A 27,910-nucleotide genomic window follows, 5' to 3' on the forward strand; every position below is an offset into this window, starting at 1 on the left:
AATAAAAAGAAAAAAGAAAAAAAAAAGTGAATAACAACCAAAACTATTAACAATCAAAGAAAAATAAAAGGTTCAAATAAAAAAATTTCAATGGATTGCCGCCTAATATTTTATCTCCGCAAATTAAAATATAACATGTAAAAAGAATATCCATGAAAACAAGATATATGATAACACTATTTACTCATACTTTTGAAAAACGATAACTACTATAAACCTTTAAAAATATGAAAATAAATAAAAGAAAAAGCATAGAAGCACCACTAGGACGTATAATAAGAATAAGTCAATCTAGGTTAGCCTCAAATATCACATATTTGAACACTACTGAAAGCATCCCCAGCTGTATGATAAAAAGTTTTAAAAAAAAAAAAAAAAAAACCAGTAACAATCTGAGATATTTATATAATGTCTAATATACTACAAAAATTTCATTTATAACTCAAAGTAAAATTAGCAAGAAGGGAAACTAGTGAATTTAAAAAATCAACCAAAATTTTGGAAAGCATTCTCTAATCCGATAAGAAGAAATTTTAATTAAACTTAATCCAAACAAAAAGTGAAATAAAGCTTCCACATCCTAAATTAATACTAATCAAACTTAATAAAAAAATAACAGTATAACTAGTCGAAAAACATTATAAAAATTAAAAACACAAATTAAAAGAAATAAATCATAATCAAAAAAGAAAAATAAAAACTAAAAAAAAGGAAAACTCAAAAAAGAAAAAAATAACAATGTAGTAATAGTAATAATAAGGCCAATCATTATTTAATAATTTCGTTGTTTCATATTTTTTTGGCTATTGTGGTTATATTATTATTTTTTATTAACTTTGATTATTATCAATGTAGGATATGGAAGCTAGTGCTTGTTTTTTAATGCCATTTTCTTTACAGAAACAAATTTTATGATGTGACATCACATATTTCGGCATTGATAATTATTGAAGTTAATTATATAGGTAATGACATCATATTGCTGGACAATGATATCACAGCAATTCAGAATTCATTGTGTTTCAACCATGCCATAAACATGATAGATCATTACTTTTAAGAGATGTTTTATTTACAACTGTACAACTATATAGGAAATGGTGATTGGTTCACTTTTTAAGCACTAACCTCTTGACTTTTCCCTTGCACCATCCACTTTCTGACTCGTCTAAGCAAAATGGATAATTTCATCTTTCCTTAAGAAGCTAGTATCTGTTCATTAAAAAAAAAAAACCGAATGATGCAATTTTGGTCTTATTTTTTCCAGTTATTTAATAATATTCGTTAATAATAATATTAATAATACAAGTAAGTACTGTATATATATTAACACTGACGTTTCATGATAGATGTATACACTGTTGAATGTGTGCAGCTGATCTGAATAAGCGAAGTCTAGGTCCGGTTAATTTCCGGAAGATGCTCTGCAATGCCTTTAAAATTTTCTGAGAATTCTTCAATACCGCTCCTTATTCTGAATTCTCTTTTATTTGTAACTTAACAGAAATCCATGCGTTTATCATTCCCAAAAAAAAAAAAAAAAAAAAAAAATAGTGACAATACCATTTTAGACATGTTCAAATGCATTATTTCGAAATCTCAACCATGGAAATCCCCGTTGCTGAATCTTTTTTGCACCAATTTGTTCACAAACGACAGAAAGAACTAATGTCTACCATTATAATCGATCAATCTTAATAAATAAATATATAATATATATATTTATTTATTTATATATAATCTCAACTTTATTTTGAGTATTTAAAACAAGTACATTTGGCAAAGAAATAATTGACAACATGATAAAAAAGCTCCAAGCCTTGTTAAGATGAAGTTTCTTTTAACATACTCCAAAAAGCAAGAACATTATGCTTTTCTACTACAAAAATACAAAAATATCTTATTGTCAACATTATAGTTGAACAAAATTAAGAAAGGACGTTTAATTTTCGTTAAAATTTGACCTAATAACACATGATCTTTACATGTTCTACACTGAAACATGCAGCAGCTGTACATACAGAATAAACATTGTTCCGTAATAATAATAATAATAATGAAAATACTAATAATGACAGTAACAAGAAAAATAAAAAAAAATAGTAATATTAATGTGTTGCCATCAAGAGGAACGCACGCAATACTCCGCTAATGGTTTGATCAAACCGTCATGATAAGCGCGCAAAATACATTCGCATACAAATGTATACTGACCCTGAAATTTACCTACTATTCACCAATTAGTAAATATTCATTATCAAAATCATGCGGTATTATGTAAATTAGTTAATAAAAAAATCAATCATAAATGATGCTACCAAATACTAAAGGTTAAAGGGATTGATGGATTAATACAAGTTCCATTATGCTTTGTAATATATTTAAAAACGTGAAATTAGCTAAAACTATAAAACAGTATTATTAATCCAAGTAAGTATGCTGAACAGCTGAATTTTTGTAAATATTATTTTAATTCGACTCATTACACATATAATTTTCAAATGAAAGCTACATCTTGCACTTGACAAATTTTCAAGCAAGTCTGAGTGCTTAATACTTCTTAATTTGACATTTGAAATTCGGACACCATATTTTTTTAGTTAATATTCAATTACAAATTATTTTTATTAGCAAAAACCTCAAATTTTAAGAGAATTTTAAGATGAAAAGTGGTACCGGTGTTTGTATGAGCATAGCCCGTTGATCGCGCATTGTTCTAACAATATCTAGGGGATACACCGGTTCATTACCTTCTACCAGACAAGCAGCTGTTTCCATCAGTATTAGCACACCGGTTCGTCCGATTCCTGCACTGCAGTGCACAACGATTGGATCTACTGAACCTGCTCGTGCACGTCGAACCTAAATTTCTTAAGTCTTTAAGATTTTACACATACAAGAATAAAAAAATGAAATATAAAACAAACTTGAACTTGGTTTAGTTATTCAGAAACAGATTCAAAACCCAAATTACACTAGTTAGTGAGAATTTAAATAACATTTTGTAAGAAAAATATTATTTAATTATGAGTATATTTTCTATAAATAAATAAAAAGCCCGAAATCAGAACTAACTTCATCGACGAAATCAATAAAATGTTTCGGATCATCTGGAACACCATGATCAGGCCACGCCGTGTACTGCATTTGGCTTACCCGTCTCTCTTCTTTTGTCTGCAAATTTTTGAAACAATCAAAATGTCAAAGCATTCCAGATTTTCTTGCTTGATAATTAGATTGGGAAAGAGTTGAAACTGGGCTAGAATCATTGTAGATCTTCCTAGTTAATAATTTTGATTTAAAAAATGGTTTACCATTATATCTTGAATTGATATTTCGCGATAAACGCAGTTAGCAGTTTCTCGTTCACTAATACAAGAAATTTGCAATCGACCATAATCGTGATTTTCATAAAGTCTAGGCCAGTACTGATGGCATTTAATACGACCTCGTTCGATGGTAGTAGTTAGCATGACAATTGTTGTACATAACTGCTCCCATACCATGCACCAGAAATCACCGGATGTATGCGCAAGTGGTCCCTGAGCTGCTATGTATCGATTTATAATACCACTTGAGGGGATCTCCATCTATAGCATGGAACATTTATTTAATTTTGTATAAGTATTCCACACTCTCTTGCTTCATAAAATTAAACTGGAAAAGGACTGCAGCAAATGAATTAAAAGATTAGATGAAATTTAATACCCATTCATTACTGATAAATTTTTTGAAATGAAAAGTAAATATGCATATTGATATGCTGATGAGATTATTAAATAACTAAAGGAATAGATCACAATTAAAAGTAATATTAGAAAAGCGCAAATATTACAATAAGTGAAGTGCTTACGTTGACAAAGGACGCATTGATATAGTCGCCAGAAGGTGCGGTTATCTTTACGCGGGTATTATCGTACGGGCATACATCTCGATAACGATTTTTATTAACATTTAATGATAGCTTACAATCTTCCATCGATAAACCCGGCTTTTTCCGATACAATTGCTATAGCACAAAAAAAATTTTTTTTAGCAATAATAAAATATGCATATTTCTCTTTTGCTCTACGTCAAAATTTGAAATTCAATGAGTATATTCTTTAAGGTGAATCATACGCGCAATTCTTCATATTTCTGTCTTAAAAAACTTGTCCAATCTTAAATTTTCACAATTACGAACAATCAAATATAATTTCCTAAATTCTACATAATGTAAGGTAAAATTTTAACAGATAACCAAAAAAATCCCTTTTTTGAATTGAAATTACGCTACGATAAGCTAATAAGAAATCAAGTTTGTAATGATAATAGCAAAAATTAAAATTTACAACAACTCACCTCAAATTGCGTTATAATTTTTCCAGATGAAAGGGACTCTTTGAGCATGATAAGGGATTGTGATAGCTTATCAGAACGCGGCACTGTGTCAGCTACGTGAGGAACTTCAGGTAAATGGTGTGCATCTGATTCTTCCACATCCTCACCACACCGATAAACTATAATTTAAAGTCGGAAATGATTTTCTGGCTCAATTAGTTCAACTAAGACGTTTAAGTCTTATAGTTTATCAAAGAGTACCATTCGGCCTGATTGTAAGCACTAGCTCTCCTTTCGGTGAATCACGTGCGGCACGAATGAATCGAACAACTTTTTCATGCGGCATCGAGGATATATCCATGCCGTTAATTAATAAAACCTGCAATCCAATACAAAACAAAAATAGAAAAAACAACAACCAAAGTTTGCTCTTGGACCATAAATTCATTGACTGGATCATCCATTTTAATGTTACAATAATAGTTTTACAAAAAATATAAGCAAGATATGAATGTTTTAAAAAAATCGAAATAATCTCAATTTAATAGTATTACTTCTTGAAGCTTTTAATAAATATACCTGATCGCCTTCATTTAGCCTAGGATTGCACTTATCAGCAGCGCTGCCAGGTGCAACTCGACTTACAATTACCGGATAATTCTGATCAGCACCACCTTTCACATTGAAACCATACCGGCCTTGGGCATCTGCTCGCATCCGGATTACCACTAAGCAGTCCTCACTTATTGGAGATGATGACTAAAAGCAAATCAATTAACTCCTATAGCTTCAAATTTTCATACTGAGATCCAATGCATACTGAGCAAAAGATTTAATCCTAATTTACCTTATTCTCTTTTAGCATTTCTAGGAAATCCCTCTCACTTGAACATAAATTTAAAACTTAAAACATCCTAAATTACTACCATAAAATTAACTATTAAAAACATTACACTTTATGTCCGGCTAAAATATAACTTAGATCAAGAATAGAAATGACTAAAAGAAAACATCATTAGTACTATCAATTTCATTAACCCATTAATAGCTGATAATATGTTAGATCATAAGAAGTGGCAGTATAAAGTTGACCGGACGAGGTGATCGCCTGATGTACGTCGGACTGTACCCGTTAGATTGATTTACTACTGAACCGTACGATGAATAACTGAAAAAAGCGTACAGATGAAGAAAAAAAAAATTTAAAGAGAAGTTATTAAATCACACTATTAAAGGAATTTCATATTAAAAGTTTAAATTATTATATGTCTTATTGTATACATTTACCATTACGATAAAAAAAAAAAAAAACATGAACTGTTTAAATCAATGTCATTAATAATTAAATCATATAATTATATGCATATACGTGTAAAAAAAATATATATAATATAAATATAAAAAAAAATATAATATATATATATAAAAATTATATGTATATGTGTGTATGTGTTGTATACGTAACAATATAATTATAGCTACGATACTTTTTACAGAAACTAATTTTAACAATAGCTAATTACTTTGCATTTCTTTTGAGCAGATTTCGAATTGAAGTTTTTTTATGCAAATGTAACATTAAAGATGAAAAAATGTGATTGTTTATATGAATGAGTAAAGGCTTACCTAGCAAGAGACGATCGTGGAGATCCACCATTTTGTAATTTACCATTTGATACGGTACGCGGTGAATGGACACGAAGCGGTGATCCAGCAACGGAACCATTTGGGATAAATCGATTTACGGTTGAACCACTTGTAAAACCATTTGAAACAGATGCATTTGATGTGCTATTATTAGTGCTCTTGCGACATACACTTTGATGACCATTAATGCCACCTAGACGATGAACGGTCGCAGCAACCGAAGCTGTTGTAGTCGATGGTCCACCAATCTGATAATTAATAATTGATAATAATCTTCTTATTACACTAAAGAAAAATAGAACATATTCATCGATAATTAATCAGTAATAAGGAAGCAATTAGTTGGAAGCAATAATTCGAATTTATTTAAGTGATGAAATGTTCATTTCCATTTGCCCAATATAATAACAGATTCCCAAAAAGAAGAAAAGAGTAACTTAAAATTAAAGTTTAGTACTATTCTTTAGTCATTATACACTGATTTTCAAAAATTTCCAATTCTTCCTTTATTTTACTTAATTTAATTTTATTGACTGGAACAAAATTTATCTAATCGAAATTTCTGAGCAGTTAGAAATTGCTGTGACATTTAATTACTGCCATTCTAATCTCTTCGTTCGTTTCTTATTTTCTAATCAATTTATTGTAAAAGAAATAGCGCAAATAATAGCTATCATTACGCCAAATCGATGTTCAAAAATCACATTCATTTGATATATAGCGATAGTGTATACACAAAACAGAAATAAGTACTAGAATTGAAAGTCTCATCAAATCGATGAAAATACCAAAGTTCAATTATTTTTAGACACATGGATACTTTCTCTAATTCTTTTAATTTATTTGTCATTTAATACATATAAATTTAATATTCCAAGTATGCCAGTACTCTTATACAACGCTGTGAAATTTTCTAAAATGAATCATACTAAAGGATTTAAAGCTTAAAGAATTCGTTATCTGATATCTGTCGTTTTTTCTCACAAATGAAAATGAAAAATTTCATTTTAAGCACAGGAAATGCAACAAAGTATACTAGATTAACTAAACAAACATTAAATTCTCAGGTAATAAAGCGTTAAACTTTTTTGGAAAATCAATTTGATAACATATCGAAGTCATTGAAATATTCATTTTACAAATCACTTCAATCATTTAACTATTCAAAATTTAAGATGAATGAAAATGTAAACGAACTAATTGCGCCTTTCCATTAGTAAGCATGGCAGCACTACTAGATCGCCAGCAATCTTCATCTATACCAAATGTCGTTTCACGATGTTTACTGTTCGGTTGTAGTGTTGCTGAACTTCCAGGTGGTGCAACGATTACTCTCGATGGTGTGGCAGCTTCTTGCAATCGAGTGGAGGAATCTTGCTGTGTGCACGACACACGACATACAGATGAACTTGGAGTGCTTTCACTGCAAATGAATTTTAAATAAGAAATATTCATAAAATAATTTTTGTATATCAACTTAAAATTAACTTTTAATCATCAAATATAAGGAGGATGAAAACTGTTTATAGCAAATTTTTCAAATTTTTTTTTTCTCAAAAAAATTCTTTGGTTAATTGTCATTGCAATAATAATTTCAAAATTATTTGTTTCGGGGAAAAATGACAAAAAAGCAATAATTCGAAAGTTCAGTCATTTCTAACAAGTTTCATAATTTGGAAATGAAATCTTAGCAATTTAATATTTTCAAAAGAAAAACTAAAATAAACAAAATTTCACTTTCGAGCTTTTTTTTTTTTAAAAAAGCTTATTTGTCTGTGAATGATGTTTACTACATAATGTTTATATTAGGCCAGACAAGCATAGTGCTCATATTTGCGCATTTTGGCCCAAGGCCCATGTTTTGGTGGTACGCCAAGACACGGGATTTATCACTTCTCTCCACGCCTCTCACTTCATCTGTTGCTGGACATTTCAACTTTGAAATGAATGAATTTGGTGTAGCATAATAATACAGAGAGAGGGAAAAGTAAGGCTCAAATAAGTTTTGGCCAAAAATAATGATATAAGTAAACAAAAAAAAAGAGGTAAATTATTTTGTGCTTTTAGCTAACCGATATAAGCCTAAGCCTAAGAGGTAGAAATCAGTTTATTTGAATATTGTAATAACTATTATTAGCTATATTATTTACAAATATTTCTTTACTAGATAGGATGTTGTTTCTAAAATAGATAGACAAGACGTTGCTATTTTCCTACTAAAATATTAAACAGATTCGATGTTTAGATAGCGGTAGAAATCAGTAGTAGCAGTAGTGGTAATTCATCCTAACTGCTTTAAACAACCTATCAATCTTTTCAATCAAATTCATGCACCCATTTCATGACAAACAACAATAAATTTCTTACTAACTATGCAAATTTATATTTTTCTTTACAAATTCTCAATTACAATTTATAAAGGAATTACCAAACTGAATTGTGTCATCAAAATTATATAATAACCATATATATCTTTATAGTTAAATTATGATAACCATTCTGAATTATCACAAATTATCTTTTCTTTAAAAAGAGCAATAAATTAGAAAGTGTAGTATTATATTTGCATGTATTTTCTGATTATAAAAGAATAAAAATGGAATCATAAAATTTCTACAATTTATCAGAACATTTTCGTGTTAGAATTTAATACCAAAATTCAAAAGAAATTAGCGTCAACAAGAAAAAAAAAAGTCCATTTGTTAAAAATAGAATGATAGAAATCTTTCGAGAAGAAAATTTCTTTCACTTTTTTTCTTTTCTTTTTACATAAACATAACTGATCGATATAAATGCAAAATTAGGAGAAACTATTAAAATTAAACTTTTCATATTTCGTCTCGCACCGAATGAATTTCGTGCAATTTCATCAGATATTGAGTAATTTGATAACAAAGAAATGATCAATTTCTCTAATTTCGATAGTGATAAAAGAGTTTTTCTTTTTTTTTTTAAAATATCCTTCCTATGATGATTAACATAACAATGATTTGCCTAAAAAATTCCTATTATTGATTAAATTTCAGCAAACGTAAACTTCATCCAGTATCTAAGATATTGTTTGACTTGAAACGAAATAAAATATTGCATTAAATATTTTTATTAGATTTAACCAAATTTCAACAAAGAAGAAATTAATCTTTTTAATTTAAATCAACGGGCCAAATAAATAATAAACTGAAAAATAAAATAGGAAATCTTTACCGGAATTTGGATACACCACTATATCTTGGACCGTATAAATCAATAGCCCACAAGCCAACAGCAAATTTTAACATAGTCCAATGAACAGATCCTTCACAATGATAATAGCAGTAGTGATAACAGATGTTTTTTTGAAATAATCAAGTTGAAGCAATTTATTGCTTAACTTATCATCCAGAAATTGAAACCGACTCCAAAAAAAAAAGATTCCAACTAAACTTCTTTCTCCCTTTTTCTCCTTCTTCCCTTCTCTCTCCCTCTGAGACACTTTCATCTATGCTTTCAATCCTTCAAAGAGAATAATCAGTGAGCGCATTGTGCCATCCGAGGAGGCGTTATCGTCTACTACAACTTTCATTCAATCATTGCTTACTTCCTTCCTTCCTTTCTTCTTTCTTTCCGATCGCTGACGCTACTGATGGCTTCAAAAATGTCCAACCCAACATACTACTGCTAACCACCACCACTACATCTTATATAGCCACTCACATACACATACACATACATGTAGTACAGACACACACTCACATACATACATACACACATGTATATAATTGCACATATCATTTAGGTTGATGTTGATATATCAGCTAATTCCTCATTTTTGTGTGATATTTATGAGATAAGAGTCAGTGAGGATTGACTAGTCGAAATGAAAACAACAGATTGTGAGGTAGTGCTGCTGTGATGCTTAGATAAACTTGAATTAAAGAGTAAATTAGTAGAATTGGAGATGTAAATTTGAAAAAGTGAGAAAATGCACTTTCAGAAAGAGAACGTAAAGGAGAAAGAGAGAGAGAGAGAGAGAGAGGGAGAGGGAGAGGGAGTGAAGGTAGAAGAGTTAGAATTTCCCACTAAAATTAGTGTGCTTCTCTTCATTATGAAACATTCTCAGAAAATAATTAATTAGATGTTTTGTATTATGTAACAAAATGTTTTAAATTTCACTTTCAATTGTATTTGTCTCATTATTTCTATCTCAACAAACATCATTTTGTTCTAGTGAAACTAAAGCTATCATCAAACTATCAAATCTATCACTAAAATTAATGCATTAGAATTGAATTAGAATCATTATTGATTTCTCTAAAAATTGATTAGATGATTAGAACGAAAGGTTGGGGAAAGAAGATTAAAATATTAGAAATATGAATATATAAGAAAAGCGAGAAACTTAGTGCAAAGAGGAATAAAGTGAATTTTAATTTTAAAAGATATTAGTGTTAGATTTAATCAAACTTAATATAATGTAACATTTGCATTTATTTATCATTGCTGCACTCATTAACAAAACTTATATTTATTAAAATTCATTGCTAATATAAATTTCAAATGCTTTGATCTCAATTAACAAATGTTATTAGTTCAACAAGCATTACAGCAGCAATATGTCCAATATATTTAACATCATATGTCATACATCTTGCATAGATGATAATTAAACAAGACAGAAGGTGTGAATTTTATAATTTGTAGTAATATCAACTTAATGAGTCATTCCCCGAATCTTTGAGAAAGCAAAACATTTCAGAATAATTTATAAAAAAAAGAGAAAATAATTTTTCACCTAAGACTTTCTTTTAGGCTTTCGTTTAATAATGCTGATGTCACTCAATAAAAAAAAAAAAAAAATCATTTCTTCAAAAATTCTTATTTAATACTCTTTTCTCTGAAAAAAAAAAAAAAAAAAAAAAAAAAAACGTTTATCACATTTATATTTTGAATGCGTTATATTTCAGGAAATTAACCGAAAATCTAAACTTTTTATTTATGCTGTTTTCAATTCTGCACTGATAGGAATGCAACTTATGATTAAAAAATGAGTTAGAAAGAAATTTTTATTGATAGAAAGACGAAAAAAGAATAAATAAAATTAATAAATAAAGAAATATATAAAGTTTTTATTCAAAACATCATCAAAATTAATGAGCCAAATTGTTCTAATTTCATGAAATTCAATCTAACTTACTAATTTCATCTAGTTGTTATAGACAGTCATTCGAGAGGAATAATATAATTTAATAATACATTTCTTTACATTATCTAAAATCACTGCAACATACTTTTAACATTAACAAATGTTTGGTGATAAAGATAGATCAGTCCAAGCAAGTTAAGTAGTGTCATTTAACATTGTAAGTTGGCAAAGTAGAACTTAAGCTATGTTTACTTTTTCTTGAAAACTTTCCTGAAAACACTTCTTTTTTTCGGATTTAGTACATATGTCAAAAATTTTTTACTTTTTTTTTAAAGACGCATAAGTTAAACAAAATAACCGGTTCTGTTAGAAATTAGTTCTCTTCCGAGAGAAACTTGAAGGTTGAAAAAGAAAGAAAAAGGCGATTTTGTTTGTTATTTGTTTAAATAGTATTAAAAATGTTATTGAATTAGTCGTAAATATGATGGCTTCTACTTGAATTTAACAGTTAATTACTACCTTAACTTTTTTTTAATCATCCAAGAATGTCAACTCACATTCTACTGCACTTTTGTGATGTTTCATATGTGAAATTTGATGAAAATAGTAAAATTTATGAAAAATAACAGAATATTATTTTATTTTGTAATGCTTTCTCTTGGATGAATTCAAAAAATGCTGTCTTAATAAGTAAAGTAAGGATACATTAGTCATTAATCGAACCTTCTCAAGGTTAACAATCATTCCAATTTGGCGATTATGTCCCATTTAGAAATTGATGCTCATCTTAGATAGAGAAAGGGAGAGAGAGAGAGAGAGAGAGAGAGGGAGAGAGAGAAGATACGGAACGAAATGAACGAATGAATAAAATTTCTCTCTGCTTGCTTAAATGTCGAACATAAGTGATGTATGTAGAGGAGGAAATGAGAAATGTTTTGCTTTATTTGAACAAAAATATGTAAATTTGATGATGGAGCAAAAAGAAAAAGAAAAATACACTAATGGAATGATTAAAAGGGATGGATGGATGGATACACATTATAGCATAGGTAATTTTGTATTACTGCTATTGTAAGTAGTGTATGTCAATTATTGGAGGTGAATTGTAATTGAATGTGTAATTCGTAGTTAAATTAATAATTATTAAAATTTGCTGAATCATAAAAAAGATGAAAATGAAATAATATACAAAAAGAAAAAAAAAAAACATACTAAATTTGTGCTGGTAATGCTCGAACAAAGAGCATTTTTTTGCCAGGTTTTGTTAATGAATAAAAAGGAGAAAGAGGAGAGAGAAAGGGGGAAAGAAAGAAAGAAAGAGAGAGAGGGAAAGGGATCAATGACGAACTACTTCTTCTTTCACTCAATTCATCAGCAGAATCTAAAATGTCAAACGACAAAAGAGGACAACGATTAAGAATGATTGCAAGAAGGATAGATAGTATGAGAGGACGTCTAATGGAGAAAAGCGATGAATTTTATGTGCTCTTTCTTCTGTATATCACAAATATCAAATTATAGTACAGAAATTATTCCTTATATAATCAAAGAATTCTATTTAATAACCTTTTCCATATTTCACTATCTTAATGGACACACAAATTATTTCCTTTTTTATTCCAATGCTGGAAGAAATTAAATTGAATTTTCAAAACTTTAATTTTCAAAACATATATATGGAAATGATTTTGAGTCCATCATTGTAATTAGTTTTTGAAGAGGAACTGGATTTGAAAATCTTTGATATGATGTTGACAGAAATGAATTTATAATTAGATTATAACAGTAATAACCATTAAAAAATGGAATAAAAATAATTTAATGCTTCTAAATTATACTTCTAAATTATTAAGATGTTTAAATACTTCTATATAATACTTCTAAATTATTATGATATTTAAAATAAAACAGATCAAATTATACTTCTTTTTAATTTTTCAAAGATTTTACGAGGAGAAAAGTGTTTACCATCTCTAATAATTGCACTGAATGCAAAAAGGTACTACTTACACTATTTTTTAAAATTTAACAACAAAGCTTACAACACTTTTGGAATTTAAAAAAGGAAGAAATAAATGAACCTTTTCTAAAAGGTAACACTATCTGATGATATTCTACTGAATAACTAATTATGAAATTTTAATCCATAAGGATAGAAGTCAAACATTATGCAAAGAAAGCGAAAACTTTTTATAAGTCCGATAAAATGGCTTTCTTTCATCGAATATGAAAAAAAGATGATTAAATGGAAACTATGTATGAACACAAATAAATGAGAAAACATTAAATTATTACGAGGATATTCAATTAAATTAAAAAAAAGGGAAAAGAAATATCAGTTTTTGTGAAATAAAAGAGAAAAAAGCGAAAAAAAAAGGTCAAGCAATGTAAAGGTAATTAATTACCTTTATAACTTCACAATGATAAAAGTTTATATTTAAAAACATCTAATAATCTGAAATAGCATCAATCACTTAATTATTATCAATTTTTCCTCAAATTTTTTTGAAAAAATGAGATTATTTAATGATAATTTCCGTCTCTAATTAAAGTTGTAAAAGAGAAGAAATGATAATAGCAAGAGAGCAGAAATGATAAGAAAAACTGGAAGCGGAAATGTCTGTTGATCGCTTTTTTCAGCTTAAGTACCTTATATTTAGCTATAAAATGAAATGTCTTTACCTCTATATAATACATCGATCGAATGATTACAACGAATAGCTTACTTTCATCCGAAAATTAATTGTAAAAAAAGAGTCAATTTTGTACAAATTTGAAAAGAACTTTTTTTTTCACATAAAAAATTTTTTCGACAATTTTTTATGAAATATTGGAATTTTCAAAGAAAAAAAAAAAAAAAACAGGTAAGGAGCAATCCTAAAACAATGTGGAAAATTAAGGTAAAAAGAAATGTAAAAGTGTAGAAATGCTAAAAGTGATAAATATTAAAATCTATTTCCGATATATTAGATTACTGAATATGAGAATTCGTTTGAAGGCAAGAAAAGAAGGTAAGAAAATTAACTCATTCTCGAAAATGCACGATGAAAGTGAGCAGTTTGAAGAAAGGTTACCTTTCTCTAATGATAAAGATAACGATGACCTCCATTGACCTATCTTTTTTCCAAAGAAAAAATACTAATCATTTATCATTATATCATTCATACATGTTGACTTTTACATTGCATTCAAGATGTAAAGAAAAATTTTTTTCAAAACATTTCATCGTCATACAAGGATTAGCAAAAAAAAAAAAAAGAAAATTTCCATTGGATATTAATTAGGATTGTTTGATTTATGAGAAAGATGATGAACCCAAACACCATATCCACTACAATTCCGTAAATCTAATAATAGTATTTAAATCTTTTTTAATCAAAAGAAGGATAAATTGAAAATGGCTCAAATATTTGATTAATTATTTAATCTGAAGTGAAAAATTATCACTTAATGATAATGAATTTTTTTTTTGTTTTTGGTATTTGCTAAAAAATTTCTGTAAATAAATTATTAGAGGAAATGATCTATATAATTACAATGTATAATAATATTATATTATGTGAGGAAAATTAGACGAAATGAAATTTGAAATGTGAGAATTTAGGAAGTATCGATGTGCAAGCATAAGCACAAAATAGACTGACCACTCACTGTCAATCATTTCCATTCTACAATTTCAATGACCAACCAACTCTTTACGAGATGTAAACTGAATAACTGTGCAAATGAATAAATGAATGGACAGTAGAATAAATAATGCAGTTGTGAACAATATGTATGATGAAGTAAACAATAATAATGAAGGAGTAAAAATAATCGATAAAAATCAGCTAAGAGAGAGAGAGAAAATCTCTTGTAAGAGAATAATCAAGCTTGTGATGTAATAGACTTATATAATTTTTAATAAATTAAAATTTGATTCGAATTTAAGGTTTATCTTTTGTACTGATATTAATATCCTTTCATCTTATCGGCATTGTAGAAAAACACAAAAACATTAAAATAATTGTTACGAAGGTTAATGCAATAAAAAAAAAAAAAAAAAGAAAAAAAAGAAACGAAATGGATTATACTAATAAGGTTATAAAGGTTAATTTTTAAGACTTACTTTAACTATAATGAATTAATAAACCTGAATAGAGCATGCAATTAAATTAAAATATTACTAAGAAAATAGTACAATAAGATTCACAGATATTTCTCATATTATAAAAATTTTTTTCTTTACTTTTTATTACCTTTTTTAACTTTTAAAAGAATTATTTCTTGTAAGTAAAAAGTAAACTGTGTGTGTTAAAAGTATCCTTCCTTGTAAATAAAAGTAATCTTTTCAAAATTATTTTTATATATTAAGATTCCTGTGGATTAAATCCTTCCTTGTAAATAAAAGTAATCTTTTCAAAATTATTTTTATATATTAAGATTCCTGTGCTGTTAATCCAATAATTTGCTGATAGAATCAGAAATAATTCTAGTAGAGAGATGTAAGAATCATAATGAATTCAATTCCAAAACTGTTTTAGCTGCAAATACTGCATGCAATATGAGTGCAGCAAATGGTTGCATGCAATTGCATTTGTTCTCATAATAATTTGTTATTTTGTGCATTTTTTACAATAAGAATAAGTGAAAAAGTATAAGAATAAAATGAGGTATAATTCATAAAATGACAATCTGAGAAATAACGCATGCAAATCGTTCGGTGACATTTTAAGAAATAGAATAATTAACGCATGCAATCTTCTAAGGAATCATGCAATAAGGGAAAACAGCAATAGCAAAAGATTATTGTAATAAAACTTTTTTTTTTTTCTTTTTTACTATTCAAATATGAAATGTACACTTATATTCGTACATTTATACATACCGTTATTCTTAATTAATTAAATTAGTAAAATAAATATAAAAGCGAATTGATTAATTGAAAAGGAGCAAATAATAATTACTAAGAATTACTATAATGTATATGAAAAAAGCATTTTAAAAAAGCATTAAAAAAGAAAATAAAAGGGAACCTTTGCTCCTCAGCAACAACAGCTGAGTTATCAATTTTGCTAGCAATTTTGTCATCGTTATCAACGTTTTCCTTTTGTACAGTATCAGCGTTATGTGATATTTCAGATTGCTGAAATTTCAAAGTACCACTTGGAGCAGCAGTAACCGATGAGATTGGTGATAAAGTTGAGCCCGATGTGTTGCAACCAGTGCGCTGTAGCGAATTATCAACAGTTCCAAGCGATGTTACAGCTTCTCCTCCTCGTGTCGCATTATTGATGGTTGTCGTTAGAGTGGAAGAAGATGGTGACACACCACGAATGCGTCCACTAAGCCATTTTCGTAAATAAATTTGCGAACGGCTACAGTAAACATAATTGATTACTTTAAAAGCAAAGCATGAATAAAGCTTAACGATTACCGGCATTATTTTCTTATGAATAATCCCTATAACCTGCACATTTCAACAATCAGAAGCATTCCTATTTCAAATTAACTACTACTGCAAGATATGCGGGATCATTCATGCAAGAAAGAAATCGTAAAATAAAATTACCAAAAAAATTACTGCAAGAAAAAAAAGCAACATGCATTGTAAATTAAACTTGTTAAAATCATTTCAGTTAGACCTTCCCTTTCATAATACTAATTTTATTATTTTTCAAAGTAATTCAAGATCTATTCTAAATTAAACTTAAATCACTATCAAGATTTTTGCCAATTTTAAATTAAAAATTATAAAATTATTTCACCACTACAACTTTGTACATAACCGACATATTCAAACTATTAAATCAAACTTCTTGAAAAATTGCAATTTCAATGGTTTTTTACATTGAGTTGATATAGCTTGAAACGAACTGATTTAAAATTTTCAAAAGTTAAATAATTTAATAGAAAGCATTCATAATTAGTAAAATTATAACAATGTAATACCAGAAAAAGCGAGATGCGATGACAGGTGAAGTGGTGTTATAAGATGAAGCATAATCTCGAGCACTTGATGAATTACCATTCATCGTATTCTGGGATTCACGGCTTGAATGCCTAGAAAAACTTTGATTATTTATAATTAATATTTCAAAAAGTTGCAAGTATTATTGAGTAAATGAAGAATTAGAGAGAAATCACATAATTCAAACTGTGAAAAGGATTTTGAATTATTCAAGTAAACAAGAACATATCCAAGAAAATTGTCATAAATAAATTAAAACTAAATCACTCATATGTACGAGACAAAAATAGATTTCTTGGCCACGGTAGCTAGAACATTTTAAATTTACAAATTCAATAAGATAACAGCGTTGAAAAATTGTTTAGTCAAAATGAAATGAACCTTAAAAATGTGCGTTCGACACGAGCACGTCTCCTCATCTCTTCCATACTTTGATATTCCGTTCGTCCACTAAAATAATTAAATGTCATTCAGTTGAAAAGAAATTTATTATCACTACTATTTATCTCTTATCATTGCTACTACTAAACATTATTATCACTATTACTTTAATAAAGATAGAATAAACCAAATCAGTTAAATTTTGCCCAACTATCAAGCTCATTTTAAACTATATATATATAATGGGAATTAGCTAGAAGAGTAGAAAAGCTGTATTTCATAGACTGAGCCAAACATATGCTATGAAACCTACTGGATTTCTGTTTAAAAAGATTGTTTAATGTCAGTAGCTTTGGCGGAAATAAACTTTGATGAAATAGCAGCGATATGCTAATATAATAAAGCTAATCTATTCATTTCATTTATTTGATGATAATGAAAGTAAGAATTGCACAAAATAATAAAAAAAAAAATTCAATTCTTTTGCTATCGAATTATGTGAAATTCTCGTTATTATTAGCATGATTACTACCATTATCATTATCATCACTTATCATTCATCGACTAAGTTATTCAAAAATGCTTAAAATAATGATAAGTAAGAGGATAAAACAAGCATTATTGAATACTCAGACGAAGATTGTACCTTTTGACTACACAAAACATATCCACTTAATTCCATGAATAAAAATTATTATAAATCTCTAGGATTACTATTGATATCTTATTATCAAATACAACATGTGTTCATTTGTATCAATCTTATCATTACTACCAACTTACAGTTACTTAGAATCTTCTACGCTTGTCAACTCATTATGATTTATGCAGTCATTCAAACATAAACTAAATCTATTAAATGATAGAACAAATAAATAATTGATAGTAGACATATTGTCGTGGAAGAATTTGGTTAGACTAATAATTAGTCATGAAGTCATCTGTGCTATTATATCACTTGAAAAGTATTGGAAATGATAAAAAAATTGATCCATTAAACAATATGACAAAGAAAAAAACTTAAAATATTTCAAAATGTAAAACAAACTTTTCAATAATATCTAGCAAATTCCGCCACGATTTTTGCATTTGTTAAAGTAGCAGAATGATGAATACATGCAGCAATTTGTACTTTCACTAAATGAAAATTAATTTTGTGTTGTATTCATATCATATCATATAGATAGATAAACTGATAGGTAGATTGATAGATTGATAGGTAGAACTACTAGTGATAATCTCTTTTTTATAAATTAAATGTAAAGTAAGGGGAATAAATGTTTTTATAATTGAACGAATTAAGAAATAGAAAATGTCTGCGAACTTATGAATTAGAATCTAATGAATGTGACAATTTTGAATGTCGAAGAAATGAATAAATTTGACTAAATTAAAACTTCATAAAAATTGTATTTACTTTAAAAAATTTTTTGGCAGCTACACATCAAATTAACTGACCAAATTACAATAATTGACGAATTCCTCCTTCAAAATATGGAGAAGAATTTTCGAAAATTGCATAAAATAGTAGAAAAAAAAAAAACGAATGAATATTAATAAATTAAAGTCTACGTAAGCTTTTTCATTTCTTTTGAAATGATATTAATAAGATGCGACAATCAATGCGACAGTGTAAATAATAGTTATCGTAACCAGGCACACTGGCATAGGTACATAAATAGAACGAAGATATGCAAGGATATATGGTTGTTCTTATTCTTAAGTTACATAATCTAAATCAAAAAACTTTCCCAGTGACTGTTATTAGCAAAAAGTTATTTTAAAGTTACTAATTGAATTTCTTAGAAAGAACAAATCTTACAGCAAAGAAAACGATGATAAAATTCAATGAGAAAAATTGCAAAAGAAGAATATTATGACAAGATCAGTGTGATCATTTAGCAAAAATTTGTTTAAGGTATTTTTTCTTTTTTTAAATTGAGAAACAAGAAATGTGATTACTATGATTATTATTTGAAGATCATATAGTATTATTAAATTTTTGCAATGAAAAATTAAAAATTGAAAAAAAAAATCCAAGAAAGAAGTTGAAATTTTAGAAAGAGAAAGTAACAAATATTAAGTATAATACAGCAAAGTAAGCTTGGATAAGCTAAGAACAAATTGTGCTACTAACTTCATATTTAGATAGAAAATACTACCATTCCTCTAGCAGTCTATCTTTTAAATTCGTTATTTCGATATATTTTTTTCTAATAGTATGACTTTTCCTTTCTCTCTCCCTCTCTTCTCTTCTAAAAGAAGAGGGAGAGAGGGAGAAGGACAGAGAGAGAAAAGGATAGAAACAATCCATCTTGCAATTTGTATAACTAATAAGCCAAAAGGGAATATATTTCATCAAAGACATCGAAAATTCTACTAACTGAAATGATAACTGATAAATGTGTATGAGTTACATACTCCTTCTATCATATCACATTGTCAGATTAACCTTTGTGATGCGCAAATGGATGATTAAATATGATAATGAGCTATTCACAGTTCCAATAACTACAAGCGCTTTCCTATTTGTAAATTTGAATTTTTTTTTCTTACAGAAAACTACTGCTTTTGGTAATTTAGACAGACTAAGCAGAAAATATAAAAAAAATCAATCGCAAGAAAAAAAGAAGGAAATTGCTCATTTAAATTGAAGTAATAATTATTTACTCATTTACAGATCAAATTATTTCGAAATAGTGTTAACAGCGAATTTACAATTCAAAACACCGCGCATAGCTATTTTTCAGATAATTTATCAGAGTACTTATATCTATGTATGATAAACAAATTTTCTCTTTTTCGGTTAACGATCTAATTTAATGTAAAACGGAAGGAAAAAAATTAAAAGTGAAGCGCAAAAGGTACAAAATACTTTGAAAGAAGAAATTGTTAAGAAAAAAATATATAATTAAATTTTCCTAATTAAATGAAATATAAGAATTTGTAACAAGCTAATTAAAGAGAGACAAGGAAAGAGAGAGAGAAAGAGAAAGAAAACAAGCGTAAATATTTATCAATGAGTAAAAGAGATGTTAAATTGTCCACTGAAATTTGATCACGAATTATTTACTCAATACGAAGATAGCAGTGTTTTCTAAGTAGTATACTTACAATATAAAGTGTTGAAATTTCATTTCACTACCACACTAACAGTTCCAATTGATCTTTGAACAAACAAGAAGACAGCAATATGACAGTGCGCAATGACAGGCGCACCTGTACAAACTCATCATTCAACGGCTACTATTTAATAAATAGTTAACACATCATCTATTAACAGTGCTCTTTTCCGTACTACGATTATTTAATATTTAATGAAAATTCAGTGCTGAAAGATCTTTTAGGAAAGAAAAACTTAAAACTTCTAAAGTTTTATTTACACAACCAAAATGTATCATCAATATCATCAATGCTATAATACTATCAGGAATTAAACAGGATCCGTAAAAACTAAAGTTTCTGCAGCTTTGTTTACAATAATCAGAAAGTGCATCATCATCACTGACATTTTTTATAACAGTTTTTGAAAAATTTGAATATTAATTTATTTGAAATAGAATTAAAAGATATCCTAAAATTAACCTATAGCGAAATCGACTTCCAATGCTAAAGAATGATTTTGGTGGCGGTATCGGTGGAGCAATAAGTCGAAAGAATGTATGATGTTCAATGCAACTTTTCCATAATGCTTTACAACTTTCCGGATTTTGAATGTTAAAAGTAATCAACGTATCTTCTTCCGTCTGTAATTCATTTCTGTTATTACCATTTAGGTTATTATTAATTTGTCAATTACATCAATATTCTAAGGAACTATTCCATTATCAACAAAATTTTCTTTTAAAATTTTAAAAATTATTCTCGATTTAATTCAGAAACAAACTTATCAATAAACTTCTCTCTCTCTCTTTGCTTTTCAAAAGCATACACTTACATTATCACTTTTGATCGTGCGCATATGTATACTAAATAACTTCTTCTTAAATGATAATTTCATAATGGCAGACCACGGATAGATTGATTCACGACGATTACATCGCACAAGCACTACGCCACTGTTACTCACACCGATACCAATCATTGTACCATTACTTTCCTGCATCAAATTTTATTCAGAAATTAATGAAATTTAAGAATCTTAAGAAATACTTTCAGTTAATTAATAGTTAATTAATATTTTATTTAATGAACATTGATTATTCGATTGGACTTAATATAATAAAATTATAGACTGATATAAAAGGAAATAATATTAAGCTTTAAAATAATTTAAAAAAAAAAAAAAGAAAATATAATATATCATTAAAATGATAACCTTAGCCGGATAGAGATCAATACCATATAGGTCGAGATCCTTGGCATATTTTAGGAAATTGAATTCTGCTTCAGCTGGACTTTGTCCTTTATGAAGTTTATGTAAATCGATTACATTCTTAACTAGGGCAGTACTCTGTTCAGGAATAAATTTGAATTCATTAAGGTATGAGGTACCATGTTCCTCCTCACTGTAATCACCAAATTCTGCTGAAAAATTAGTTTCACCTTGTTATAAGCTAGGAAATTTCAACTATTTCAAACAATTCTAAGTTTTTTTTTTTTTTTTTTTTTTTTTTTTTATATTTATTAAAATGTATTGATCTGATCGAGTGAATTATTCAAAATATCAATAAGATTTCATAAAATTAAACTTGAATAAAAAAAAATAAAGCGTACATTGGACAGCATAGCTGGCAAGCATAGCAACACTATTTTCAGGACAAACTAATCGACCTTCCAATAAATCATTTTTGAGTTGAAGAAAAACATGATACCTGTAAAAAAAAAAAATATGCTAGGTCTAAAGAATTAAAGGAAATTATCGTGAAATAATAAAAATTGTCCAAGTAATATTTATTTATGATGTTTGTATTAAAAATGATTCATTTCTTATTTACTTGAAATCTATGTTGAATAATAAATAATACCTTGTATATTCTTCCATTAATTTTGATGGATCACTAACATAAAATTTGAGGCGAAAATGCAACTGATATGGTGGGTCTGAAAGGAAATTTACAGAATATCATAGAGAAAAAAGAAGAAAGGAAGCTTTTATTAAAAATATTGAAAAATTTTCAACTTCAAACAGGAATTTAAATGATGATGCCAAAAGATTAGGTTAAGAAATATTTCTAAAAACTACCAAAGGTTGGCAATTGGTTAGAGTTTGTAAATGAAAGAAACACTTAAAAATGACAGATCAAGTCATTTTTTGTTTTGTTAATTCAAAATTATCAAAAAAATGAAGGAAAGAAAAATTACAAAATAATTGTTTCCTAATCGATTTCGTTGGATCAAGCCATTTCTGAAACAATAGAGTAATTATTTGATTCTATAATAAAAACTTGAAAACGATAAAAAACGATGTGTGAATGAGTAAATAATTAATTACTAATTTTAATAACTCCTTTTTAATAGAACTGAAATAAAAGCTAAAATACTATTTTAGATTTAATACAAACCTTAACACCGGCTTGGCTTGTTTCAAGGGCAGATATGTACTGCAATCCGAAATAATCCTTCTCGACCAATTCAAGATGATCAAATACCATGTTAAGTAATATTTGTCCTTTGGCATGGCGCTAAAATTACTAATTGGAACAATTCCCCAATTCCATACTCAATGTCAAGTGTCACCAACATTCATTAAACTATTTTCTTTCATATATTTGTTGAATAGCTAAGTTATCTTACTTATTCTCTCAACACTGTACCTCAGTGTAATTTTCATTAGACGTATTACGCGACATACGCAATACATTTTTGTTATTTTCAAGATAGATTCGATTTTTGATCAGAAAAATTATTGAAAACTTTGAATGGTAATATCTAAAGGTTAAATATAGTTGATACTATATTTTCTACCACTTCATATTTCTTTTCATCGAAACGTACGTGACTTCCCATTAGCACTTTATACTTTTTTAATCGAGACGTACGTAACCTTCCGTTTAAAGTTTAAGCACAAGTATCAAGTTTCCAACTTAATATTTTAGAATATTAATATTATTTACTAGTTTTCAATAAAAAAAAAAAAGGAAAGAAAGAAAAACAGATGAAATGATTTACTCGATTGATAAACAAAAACGCATTTGTTTTCATAGTTCATAAATCATTTATAAATGAGACTTGAAATTTGACTCTTGAACTCTATTGAAACATTTGGAAAAAATTTTTTTTTCTCAATAAATAAGTTTACAGTTAATTTCCCATTAATCTTGATTTAGTAAGAAAGATACGAAAGTTTAACAATGAAGTGAATTTCTTGATAGCATGACAAATTGCGCCTGATGATAACATCTGGCAATAAACCTCATTTTATTTCCTGAATTGAAGGAAAATTATTATGAACTTTTCTCAATGATTTTAAATAACAAAAAGGAGGAAAAAAGAGAGAAATGAAAAGTAAAAGTAAAATATACCTCAATTTCGAATCTTCGTTCAGTGTTATCTAGGAATGTGACGGTGCAAGAAATTGTCCGAACCGGGAATGTTAAGCTTTGCGGATTTAGTCCTTCCGATTCCCGAACACTATAACTGCCCGAACCAAACTTGATCATTCCCTCCTCATCGCTGTAATAAACAATTTACAATGAAAAATGATGATAAACTAAAATTCGTAATTATATGAATAAAACATACGGAAGTTGTTTTTGTTAATTAATGCATTAGTCCGTAAAAAATATTCTAAAATCAAAAATGAAAAAGCAATAAAATTTAAGAGCATAGAAGATTTTATTCCATGTTTGAATAAGCTATAAAACTATTTGAAATAAAAATTAATGCGTCAAAATACATTACTAATTGATTAGAGTTATCAGAGAGTTTTTGCAATCTCGAGTGTTACTAGTAACAAATTTGCCATAAAAATTATGCCAAATAGTTCAATGTAATGTGACAATGAGAAAATAAACTAATATGCACAGAAAATTGTCCTGAAATTTAAACAATTCCAATTTAGGTAATTTAGAGAAATATATAGTTGCAGCAACTATGATTTGAAGTTTCTTTCCTATTTTCAGTGAGATAATTTCTAAAATATTTGAAAAATTGATGGAAATTTAGGATAAGAATTTTATAAGATGACAGTCTTTATGTTTTGTGGATGTGCTTCAATTTTTTTTTTGGGAGGGGGAGGGGAAAGAGGGGAGGGGAATTTGACACATATCATCGGACTTCTTCCAATTAATGACAACAAATGATAGGAGAATATTCTTCTGCATGAAATATTTGATTTTAGCAAGGGATGCTAGAAGTTGTTCCAAATGAGATTTTGTCATATCAAAAGTGGAAATGGAAATTAAAAAAAGAAAAAGAAAGAAGAATTGAAGGAGAGAAAAAAAGAAAAAAGATTAAATTAAGAGGAATTAAGAGAGAAAAGAAATCTAAGATAATTATAAAATACTTCAAGTATTTTACTATTAGCTAATATAATTGATCAATTTAAAAGTTAAATCATCAAAATTAATTTCATTTAAAAAGGATGGAAAAATTTAAATGGAATATTTTAAAAATAAGAAACAAACAATTGAAAGAAAATTAAATATATAATTGTATATGAAGGAGCATATATTTCAAGATAAAAACTGATAACAGCTAAAATTTCTTCTTTCCTTCACTTCCTTTATTATTTTACATTTCTTCTCTTTGCTCTGAATTCATTCATTTAAGCTTGTCCCGTTTTTTTTTTTTTTTTTTAAATCCGCTTGCCTCAAAAAAAATCTTTATTATTGGATAGAATTTTTTAATTTACAACTATTCTTTCGACAAATAAGCCATATAAATTCTTTTCCGTATTCGGATTTTTATTCTTTTTATTATATTATTAAGAATCCGGTTTCCCTTTTTCATTCAAAAAATTCCTTTTGTCTGAATTCATCATTTTGCAAAAAAAAGAGTAAAAAAAGCCGACATAGAAAGCAATAGTAAACATATGCACAAAAGAAAAAAAATGTATTATGAACTAACAAAAATTTAAAAAAAAAAAAAGAAAAAACGAGTTCCATTATCGAAAATCACTATAATTTGAGAAGATGACAAGGTGACAAGAAAATTATTGAACATCACAACGAGAGTAAAAATTGAAGTAACAATTCTTAAAATGGATTTAATACATTCGCTTTAAGCATCAAAAAAAAGAGTCATTGATGCGAGATATGCTTTTACACTAATTAAAATTAGCAGTATCAGAAGTAGCAGTAGCAGTAGTAGCAATAATGATAATAACTAAAAGTGATAAGCAATATATCACTGATAAATAGTTTATGAATCATTCAATATTTACAGCAAAAATTTTATAATTGAATGTGCTGGAAAGTACTGCACTCTTTTGTCTTTTTCTAAATGAATGAAAAAGTTTAACAGCGCTGATTAGTACAAATAGCAAATAGCAAAACAAGACGAAGGAGTGCTTGCGTAGCGGTCCTTGTCCTCCCCATGTGACCTGTCCATGTGACATGTCCAGCTATCATTTCCTTGCATCACTGCTAATCATTTCTCACATGCAAAATTAACTATTGAAAGAAATTAAAAATGATTTCTTTCTTAAATGAAAATACATTTCTTATAATTTTTGCTTTCATCATTGTTAAATATTTTCAATTTGTTATTAAACATCACCGATTCCATGATTTTTTCACATACTTCAAATCTAAAAATGTACAACAGATTAACGGGTTATAAATCTCTGACAAATAATTAGTGCAAATTATAAAAGTTTTTCAAATATAAAAATGAAAATGGGAGAGGAAGAATAAGAATAAGTGTCTGAAAAAGAAAATGAAAGAATAAAGTGGCTCATAAATTATCATCAACAAAAACAGAAGAGATAAAGATGATAACAGTGATAAGCTTGCATTATTAAAGAAGGAGAGAAAAAGAAAAAATTTTAGTAAAATGTGTAGATTTGATGACAAAGTTGGCGATTATTTGGAAGTAAAATAACTGATATGGCAATATGATATTGTTGAAATTGAAATGACGAAATGAAATGAAATGAAATGAAATGTGAGATACTAAAGTGACTGATAGAAGAAAAGCAGCTGAATGAAAGTAATAGCAAAGATTACGACAAGAATTTTTTGCAAAAAAAAGGTAATAAATGAAAATGTGATAATGGATGAATGTGAGATATATAACAGTGATAACGATATCATTGCAGGTGATAGCAGTACATCTTGCATCTGTAAGGATAAATAAAGCATAATATAATGAATGGATCAGAGATGTTGCAGTGAAATTATTTTGCATAAATGTATGATTAATAAGTGTACCAGCTGGTTTGCTTACTAGCGACAGCTGTATCGCATTACAGCGACTGATAACGATGACGACGACAACGACGACGACGACGTTGATATTAATGATGATACTGACAATGATGGAAGATATGGTATACTGACAATGATGGAAGATATGGTATCACCAACGAAAGTCAATAAATGAATATTTTGTTGTAATAAGTACTATTCCATTATTTTTATTGCTATTTAATGTATTATTATTATTGTTATTATTACTATTTATTATTATTTATTATTGTTGTTACTATTACTACTATTTACCATTATTATTTCTTTATTATTATTATTGCCATTGTTATTATTTGTCTATTATTATTCATTATTATTATTGTCATTACTATTATTTATTTATCATTCGTATTTAATTAGTTGTTTATTATTATTATTGTTACTATTTATTATCATTATTATTATTATTACTATTATTATTTATTATTATCACTATTATTATTTATTATTCTATATTACCATTTATTACTATTGTTATTATTACCATATTATTAATTACTATTATTTTTTATTTATTTTTGTATATTAATATTTCCGTCTTGGTCACTTCACAAAAACAATAAGCTAATGAAATCGCAAACATGAATAACGATAAATGATAATGTTGCTGGGTACTTATTATCACTGATGAAATAATAATAATATTATCATAAATGATGGTAGAAAATAATGACACTAAAAATTATTTCTACTGTATATAATACCAGTAGAGTGGTAAAGGTAAATCATTCCTAACATTATAATAACAATCATCTAAAATAGTGTTTATAGGTACGATCAATAGTCATGTTAATATGAACTACCTCTCTAATGAATTGCTCAAATAATCAATTTACCAACCTTTTTCGACGTAACGATGCTGATGGAAATGAAGAAGCGGAAAAAGTGAATAAAAATCGGCAAGAACGTACAAATGACATGGATGGTTAAGCACCTTAGTGACACAATACGACAACTAATTTCAGATGACGGCCATCAACCCTACCTACCCAACTACCTGTCACAACAGTAATGGTTCATCTGTCTGTGTGAAAATGTCTCATGTCATCATTTTCTTGCATTACCGCTAATTATTTCTCATATAAAATCATTTATTAAAAAACAAAAAAAAATTATTAGCTTAGAATAAGAGATATT

At 27.7% G+C, this 27,910-nt stretch overlaps 1 protein-coding gene across 3 annotated transcripts; it reads right to left on the reverse strand.

Annotated features, from left to right (window-relative positions):
• Positions 1–2,122: 2,122 nt before the first annotated feature.
• Positions 2,123–27,693, reverse strand: Bma-ptp-1 (the record flags this gene model as incomplete). Of its 3 annotated transcripts, XM_043077425.1 has the most annotated exons (23): positions 2,123–2,215; positions 2,677–2,862; positions 3,076–3,174; positions 3,315–3,590; positions 3,854–4,009; positions 4,342–4,499; positions 4,582–4,699; positions 4,900–5,079; positions 5,413–5,488; positions 5,947–6,215; positions 7,165–7,390; positions 16,105–16,446; positions 17,021–17,131; positions 17,421–17,489; positions 21,006–21,166; positions 21,358–21,519; positions 21,739–21,947; positions 22,137–22,234; positions 22,388–22,463; positions 22,725–22,767; positions 22,925–23,044; positions 23,885–24,035; positions 27,614–27,693. In XM_043077425.1, the coding sequence occupies 23 exons, from the start codon at positions 27,691–27,693 to the stop codon at positions 2,123–2,125; spliced, it is 3,459 nt and encodes a 1,152-aa protein (XP_042933359.1). The 3 variants fall into 3 exon arrangements, with proteins under 3 accessions (XP_042933359.1, XP_042933360.1, XP_042933361.1); XM_043077426.1 differs by lacking the exons at positions 16,105–16,446; positions 21,006–21,166; positions 21,358–21,519; ... (5 more) ...; positions 23,885–24,035; positions 27,614–27,693 and adding an exon at positions 18,469–18,509; XM_043077427.1 differs by lacking the exons at positions 16,105–16,446; positions 17,021–17,131; positions 17,421–17,489; ... (7 more) ...; positions 23,885–24,035; positions 27,614–27,693 and having other exon boundaries at positions 7,165–7,191.
• Positions 27,694–27,910: the final 217 nt, after the last annotated feature.

This window comes from Brugia malayi, assembly GCF_000002995.4.
Source record: "Brugia malayi strain FR3 genome assembly, contig: Bm_v4_Chr1_scaffold_001, whole genome shotgun sequence".
NCBI classification, from domain to species: Eukaryota; Metazoa; Nematoda; class Chromadorea; order Rhabditida; family Onchocercidae; genus Brugia; species Brugia malayi.